At 50.9% G+C, this 8,311-nt stretch overlaps 1 protein-coding gene across 1 annotated transcript in view; it reads left to right on the top strand.

The window, feature by feature from the left end:
- The first annotated feature begins 881 nt into the window (after positions 1–881).
- FA2H (fatty acid 2-hydroxylase) overlaps positions 882–8,311 on the top strand; it is a 57,191-nt gene continuing 49,761 nt past the window's right edge. The window contains exon 1 of the mRNA XM_045443540.1: positions 882–1,225. Coding sequence (XP_045299496.1) covers positions 956–1,225 — 270 coding nt within the window. The 5' untranslated portion in view covers positions 882–955. The remainder of the gene's footprint in view (positions 1,226–8,311) is intronic.

Here is an 8,311-nt window from a genome sequence, read left to right as displayed (position 1 = left end):
AGATTAGAATGAGGCAGTCACTCTGGGTGCACAATTTATATCTGTGCCCAAAACACTTCACGATCAAGATAAAGAATATTTTAACGCAGTGTTTTTAAAACTTTGAAATTAATGCAAAAACTCCACGGTGAACACAATACCAGAAATTTAAATATTGAAGACAAGATCCAATCGTGCACTTAACCAGCTTGCTTCTCTCGCCTCACTAGCCCTGGTTCCAATAAAACTTTATTTACAAAAACATGATTTAAAAAACGATTCTATATTGTTGTGATAAAATATACACAATGTAAAAGTTACCATCTTAATCATGTTTAAGTGTACAGTGGTATTAAATAGTACATTCACGTTGTTGTGAACATCTTTTAAATATTACGTTAAAATATTATATATTGTGATTACCGGCTTCGAGGGCGTCCGAGCCCAGAGCCTCACTCGCCTTACTCGAGTCCTCGCCCTGCCTCCCCCACTCCTCGCCCCCTCTAGGAGCCTGAGAATCGAAAGCTGCAAATTTCTCCCAAAAAGACAGCTGCGGAAGAGTTATTCCAGTAGCGATCACGCCACCGAGGATGTCCGTCCAGGCAGCCACCCGCGACAGGAAGAGTTGCTCCGCCTGCATCCGCCCGTCCCCTTCGATCTCTTACGACGGGACACACCTGGCCGGCGCGCCCTCTACCTGCCCGGGGCCACCTGGCTGCCCCCCCCTCCTCCCCCCGCAGCGGGTGGCCAGCCCCGCACGCGTCGCCCAAGCTTCCTGCGGGCCAATGGGGAAGAGGGCGCCTCCGGGCTCGAGCAGCGTCCGGCCGAGCGGCCAATAGGAGAGCGGCATGCAAATGAGCAGGTGCGGTGGCGGCCGGCCCGTCAAGGCGGCCGCGGCTCGGGGGATGTTAGAAGCAAGCTGGGCTGCCGCCGAGCAGAAGCCCGGGCTTCCAGCTGCGAGCTCCGCTCTCCCGCCATGGCCCCCGCTCCGCCCCCCGCCGCCTCCTTCTCACCCGCCGAGGTCCAGCGGCGCCTGGCGGCCGGCGACTGCTGGGTCCGCTGCGGGGCCCGCCTCTACGACCTCACTGGCTTCGTGCGGCACCACCCGGGGGGCGAGCAGCTGCTGCGGGCGCGGGCTGGAGAGGATGTTAGCGCCGACCTGGACGGGCCGCCGCACCGGCACTCGGCCAACGCGCGCCGCTGGCTCGAGCAGTACTACGTGGGCGAGCTGCAAGGAGACCCTCAGGTACAGCCCGGCCCGGGGTCGCACCCCTCTACTCGCCTTCCCCCCTCCCCCACTCTCCCCTCGCCGGCAAGCCAGGTTCACCTGCCCTCTAGGAGGACCCAAGGTGACAGCCTCCGCCCTCACCTTCGCTTCCCCCTTCTCTCCAGGTAACAGGTCACGACCGGTCCCCCTCACCAGGACTTGCCCTTGCTCTCCAGCATTTCTCCTGACCGGCTTCTATCTGCTCCCTCCTTCCTACTTGTTCCTTCTGCAGCCTCTGCCATCTGACAATTTGGATCACCTTTTACCAGCCACGCACACTCTCAGTCTTTCCTTTCTTTCCTGTTCCCTTATCAGCCTCTCCCCCTTTGCATCCGTCCTTCACTTCTGTTGAATAATTGCTTCATCCTCACCTGTGCTCCCCTCCCCACCTCACCCTGCTCCTGCTTCCAAAAGTTACGGATCCGTTACCCTTCTCAGCCAGTTTGGATTTCCTGGTGCTGCCCTATCCGGCACTAGGGCTTCCCTGGATCGCTAGAGGTTAGGGCAGTGTCCGGGGTGGACTATGTCCTTCCATCCCTCGGTATTGCTTGTCTTGCATGCTGGCATGGGGGTCCAAAAGATCGAAATGACAAGACTAAGCTAGTTTTTTAGAGGAGGGGGAATTAGCACCGTGAACAGCATGCTGCCATGTGGTACAGCCTCATTACGGTAGTTAAACCTCCAACTGATCCTGGGGTAGATTTGTTATCCCTATTTTACGATGTGGAAACTGAGGCTCGAGCAGGCTCTGTAATTTACCCAAAGTCAAAGAGCTAGTTAGCGCCAAAGCCAAATGTACCTGGCTGCAAAATCGATTCCATCTCCATCCCAAGGATCTCGGGATATGGGAGATGGCCCCTATCCACAGGGCTGCAGGTAGGCCGAGCCAGAGGCAAACTGCCTCCTTGGGCCTTCCCCAGGTTCAGCTGTAGGACTGGTGACAGCGGGGCCATCGTGCTTGGGCATTACGCTGACAGCCGCTCCCTGCTTCTAGCTCTTGCTTTCAGGGTGGGCCCAGCAAATGCTTTTAGATCTTTGGATAAAAGGACTTGCCTCTCACTGTTCCTGGTGGCTCTGCACTGGACCACCCTGTTTAATACTTCAGTCACTTCTTCACTCACTGGCTTGGTCCCTTGATGGTTATCAGCATTGAGCTGGGTAGGCCTGCGGAGGCGCCAGTAATCAGCACCAATACAGTCTTCGTAGAGCAAACAGGCTAATGAGGGAACATACTAACTGCATAGTAATTAATTACCTAGTGCTATCAGAATATGGATTTGGAGGTGAGAAGTTGAAGGAGAGCTTTCTTGAGAAAGTAACATTTGGACTGAGAGCTAACCATAAATAGGGTATTAGCCTGGTGACGTGTGGTGGGAAGAGCATTCCAGACAGAGGGAACAGCATGTGCCAGGAAGGCTTTGAAGGGTAAGGGCTCAGCAGTCAAGGGACAGAAATAAATCCAGTGTGGCCAGAGGCTGGCGGGCATGGAGAGAGAAGGGGGAGGAGGCCAGAGGTCAGCCAGGGCTACATCATGCAGGGCCTCCTAGGTTGTGGGTAGGATTTGGGACTTGATTCTAAGAAATGACAGAAAGCCAGGGAAGGGATTCAGGAAGGGGTGTGGTGTGGTCAGATTTGCATCTTTGGAAGATCGCCCTGGCTCCAGTGTCAAAAAGGAATGCAGGGAGCCCAAGTGGGTGTGAGGAGGCCAGGCAGGAGGCCACCGCGTGGACTGGGCAAGAGGAGAAGGCACGATGGTGGCTGTGACCGAGGGCAGAACGGGGTTGAATTGGAGAGATTTCATAGGTAAAGCACCAGGGCTCAGCGTTCTGCAATGGGAGCCCAGCTGAATCTTGGAAGTTGGCGTTTGGTGCCAGGTCCTGAAGGGGCAGAGGTTTAGCCGTGGATACAACTGAAGCTGAGTGCAGGAAGTGAGAGGTTGGGACCGGAATACTAGAGACCTCCAGGCTTGTGATGGCTACTGGGAGCCACCCTCCAAACTCCCAACCCACCCGCCTTCCCCAACAGCTGCCCTAGGTGGCCCCACCCCCCATGCTTTTGCTTTGCTCTGCCCTACCTGACCCTCAGGGAGGACTCAGAGAAGACAGCGACCAAATTTGATTCCTACCCCTGCACTCCCCTGTTACCCCAAGGGTCCCATTGTGGCCATGTTGCAGGCATCTTTATATCTGGGCCCCAGTCTGAGGATGTGGGAAAAAAACCTAAAAACTAATAACACACTTAAAAACCCATGGCTCAGTTTCCGTAGTGTGGTGGTTGTCACGTTCGCATCACAAACCCATGGTCAAACTTGACCGGGAGCCGTACTTAGCCCATACTGCAGTGGCCTGTCGGCTTCTGTCTGTAGATTTCTATCCTGGAGACTAGTATAATGTTGTCTTTAAACTGAGGGAGAAAGGTAGTCAGAGGAGAAATCTGGAATGTACCTGTACTGAGAGAAGCCCTCTTCTTAAAGCCTGAACGGAGACTTTCTGTTCTTTTTTCTGGCTAAGCCCTTCAAGCACCCCCTATATCACTTTCTTCACCTCCCTTCTCTCCTCCTGCCAGGCCATGGATGCTGACTTCTGTTGAGCTCAGAGCCTAGCTTCTGTAATGTGAGGACCAGGTGGGGTGATGGGAAAGGAAATGTCATGACCCAGCTGTTTGTTTGGAGTTCATTTCTGAATCGTGTCCCTTGGAGGGGTCCTTGAAGGAGACTGTCCTGGGGCTCTGCTGTGAAATCTCCAGGGAGAAGTCCCGGTCCCTTTGGTTTCCCCTGTTCCCCAATTTGCCACACAGCCCTTCACACACCCGTATGTACTCTGACACACACATTCACACTCACGCAAAGGCACACACACACACACACACACACAGAACTAGTCAAACTCGTTTGAGCCAACATACTGTGGGGATGAAACAAAGTCTGCTGTGGCCGTGGTCTTGGGCTTGAGAAAGCTGAGCTGCCTGCCCTGAGCAAGTGACAGAGCTATGGCTGAGCAGAGAAGTCAGGCCCCCTTCTCCTCCTGGGCCCTCAGGGGCTAACAGGGTCAAGCTGCTCAGTCCAAGCTCAGATACGAGCAGTGCTCTTCCAACTGGAGCTCATGTTGTTAGTGGCACATGAGGTCCATTTACTGAGCTGCAACCAGCATTTAAAAGGAATAAATAGGAAAGGAAGGAACTTTGGGTTCACATCTCCTCCCAAGACCATAGATACTGTGTTTTCCCGGACTTGCGTCATCCATGAATCACTGTCAAGTTTTTGTTTTTTTTTCTGAATTCGTATACCCCTCGAAGTATTATATGTAATATTTAAGTGGACTCACTTTTTATTTTGCCATTTACCCTAAGCAATAATACCAGTGAAATCACAAGTTTTACATGCAATTTAAAATAGAGAGCTATTAAGGTAGGAAAGGCTCATCCCTTGTATTCCCTAAAATCATCTTGGGTACCATCAGTGGAGTGGATATCATACTTCGGAAAACATCCAGAGAATAGCTTCTCCTTTTTTAAAAAAAAATTAATTAATTTATTTTGAGAGACAACCGGGGAAGGGAGAGGGGAAAGAGAATCCCAAGCAGGTTCCGTGCTGTCAGCGCAGAGCCCAACTCAGGACTCGATTTCACAAACCATGAGATCATGACCTGAGCCGAAATCAAGAGTCAGATGTTTAACAGACTGAGCCACCGAGGCACCTGGGGTTCTGTGGGTCATTTTCTGGGTCTGGTGAAAGAGATGAATTTGTGTGTAAAGTATATACATGGTTGTGCCTTTTTCTAGTGAGAGAGCTACAGCTTTTATGATAGTCCAACCAGGATCCTCCCCTCCCTCTGAACCTGCCGTCAAGAGGCTAATAACTGGGAAAGGGTGGTTCCTACCTCCCCATCTTACACACACGGATGCCCCAGCCACTGTTGTCAGGTAACCCGGATGTCTGAGCATCTCTGGGTGCCGTGTCCTAAGGCCACAGGGTGCACCCATCTCTGAGCGGCTGAGAAGTCCTCGGACTCTGCCTTGTGTGGTTCTGCCAGCCTTTGGAGGCTGGCCATTCAGAGCTCCAGGGCTTGAGTAACTCACTGGGTAGGATATCTGAGTGCAGGAGGACTCAGAGTTCCCGCCCCGCCGCTGAAACTGCCCTTGTCGAGGTCATCGGGACCTTCGCCTCACTAAAGCCGGTCACCAGTTTGCACCTTGCCTCACCTGGCCTGGCAGCAACTTTTGATGTGGTCACCAAATTCCTTCCTTGATACGCTTTCTTCTTGGGCTTCCCGAGACCACACCCTTTCGTTTTCCACTATCATTTCCTGTGGCTGCTGTAACAAATTGCCATAAACTCCGTGACTTAAAGCAACACGAATGTATTCTGTCACAGTTCTAGAGTTCAGAAGTCAAAAATAAGTCAGTAGGGCAGACTTCCTTCTGAAGGTTCGAGGGAAGAATCCATTTGCTTACCTTTCCCAGCTTTTAGAAGCTGCTGGTATTCCCTGGCTCGTGGCCCCCTCCCAGCAATTGCATTGCCCCAGCCTTTGCTCTCATGTGTCTTCTCTGACTCTCGTGCCTCCATATTTTACTTCTAAGGACCCTTGTGATCACACTAAGCCCACCAGAATCATCCAGAAAACCTCCCCATCCCAAGGTCCTAAATTTAATCATACCTGTGAAGTCCCTTTTGCCACGTAAGGTAACATATCCACAGGTTCCAGGTATTGGGACACAGACTGGGGAGGGGGGTTACTCTACCTACCTCGCCACCTGTACCCCCCTCCCTGGTTGTTACTTCTCAGTCTCCGTTGCTCAGTTCTCTTGCTCCTCATTTCAAAGAAACATTTGCAAAGTTGAAACGGAATCATACAACGTGCGCTCTGCTGGATGGCTGCTTCCCCTCGACACTATGTCATGGGAGATTATCTGTGTTTTCCTTCCTCTGAACAGCAACTATCCCCATTCTGTCCTGGAGAATCCAGGGCCGTAGAAGGGGGGGAAACGGGGACTAACTAGAAGGACAGAGTGGATGGCTTGCACAGACCACACACTGATCCGCATGAATTTCCTGGTCTTCCTTCCAGGATGTCTCCCCACGACTCCCCTACTTTGGCCAGAGCCCCGCTCCGCTCATTCTTACAGCAAAATGTCCCAGACAGGTCTCTCCTTGCCAGTAGTTCCTACACCCTACCGCCTGGGACCTTTTCATGTTACAGCAGGATTCCTAAGCCCTCGCGGGCTCCTCACCGCCACCCGGTTTAAGTCCGGTTCCAATGCTGCTGCTTCCACAGAGCTCCCCGCACTTTGCCTGTACCTGTGTTACAGTGCTCATGATGTTCGTCCTTATTTACTGTATTGTCACTATGTGTCTTGTCTCCTCAACTAAACTATATACCCCCACCCCCAGAACTGGACTCGTCTGATTCATCTGGGTTTCTTTAGGACACAGTAGCACACTGACGAATGCCAACAGAAACTAATCAATGTTTGAATAAATGAATGACTGCGCTGCTTGGAAAATTGAGGCATGTGCACTATTGAAAAGGAAAGCGGGCGGTGGGGGCGGGGAGGTGGGGGCGGCGCCTGGGTGACTCAGTCGGTCAACTGTCTGACTCTTGATTTGGGCTCAGGTCATGCATGATTGCGCGGTTCGTGGGCTTGAGCCCCGCATTGGGCTCCATGCTGACAGCATGGCGCCTGCTTGAGATTCTCTCTCTCCCTCTCTCTCTGCCCCTCCCCCACTTGTGCATGCTCGTTTTCTCTCTCTCTCTCTCAAACTAAATAAACTAAAAAAAGAAAATGAAAATGGAAGGAAAGTGGTAATATTAGCACACACAAGATACTTCAAAAATTAGAAAGTTAAGTCTCTTTCCAGTTCCTCTTTTTGGCTAAAAGAGTTGGGAGTTTGATGGGAAGGATGGAGGGCTATCAAGTGAATCACTCATTTCTGCCCTCGCCCTCAGTTATTCTCAGCCAGAGAGAGTTGACAAAATGTCTTCCGTACCAGGCTATTGCCATTCACCCATGCCCATAAGTCTGCCTACAAGACATGAAGTGAACCATAAACAATCTCAGTCAAGGGGCGCCTGGGTGGCTCAATCGGTGAAGCATCTGACTCTTAATTTCAGCTCAGGTCATGATCTCGTGGTTTGTGAGTTCATGCCCCACCTGGGGCTCTGCACTGACGGTGCAGAGCCTGCTTGGGATTCTCTCTCTCTCTCTCTCTCTCTCTCTCTCTCTCTCTCCCCCCCTCTCTCTCTGCCCCTCCCCTGCTCGCTCTCCCTCTCTCTCAAAAATGAATAAATAAACTTAAAAAAAAAAGAAAAAAGATGGGGCGCCTGGGTGGCGCAGTCGGTTAAGCGTCCGACTTCAGCCAGGTCACGATCTCGTGGTCCGTGAGTTCGAGCCCCGCATCAGGCTCTGGGCTGGTGGCTCAGGGCCTGGAGCCTGTTTCCGATTCTGTGTCTCCCTCTCTCTCTGCCCCTCCCCTGTTCATGCTCTGTCTCTCTCTGTCCCAAAAATAAATAAACGTTGAAAAAAAAAATTAAAAAAAAAAAAAAAAAAAAAAGAAAAAAGAAAAGAAAACGTCAGTTTTCCTGGGCTGCCTGGATTTCCAGTTCCGTTTACTCTTTCCTGTGTCTTGTCATACAAATCTCTCTAAAGTGTGTGTCTCGGAACAGTAGTTCCCAATCCTCTCTAATCGCCACTCATGTTGCACGAGATGATGTATAAACCTCGGATTTAGGATTTTTTGTTGTAAAGCATAATCCTCCAAATACTTTGTTTTCTTGCCTTGATCGTATATTGCCAAATATTTAAATACCGGTACCAGATAAACAAATTTGGGGGGATTTAAAGTATTCGAACTGTGATTCATATAGATACATCGTAAAGTCCTGTCATAGGAAAACTAGTAGCCAGAAATTCCGTTGATAAAGAACATGTGACTACACACGTAGACTAAACCATGCAATCTACAACAAACTTGACTGATAATTACCAACATGAAGTAGTCTTAATTTCTCCTTTAAAGGGAACAGAATTCCAAAGGAGTAGAGTTCTGGTTCTCTACATTTTTTCTGT

This window comes from Leopardus geoffroyi, chromosome E2, assembly GCF_018350155.1.
Source record: "Leopardus geoffroyi isolate Oge1 chromosome E2, O.geoffroyi_Oge1_pat1.0, whole genome shotgun sequence".
Taxonomy (NCBI): Eukaryota; Metazoa; Chordata; class Mammalia; order Carnivora; family Felidae; genus Leopardus; species Leopardus geoffroyi.
Note: the sequence above shows the minus strand (reverse complement) of the source record. Positions and strands in the feature narration are given on the sequence as shown.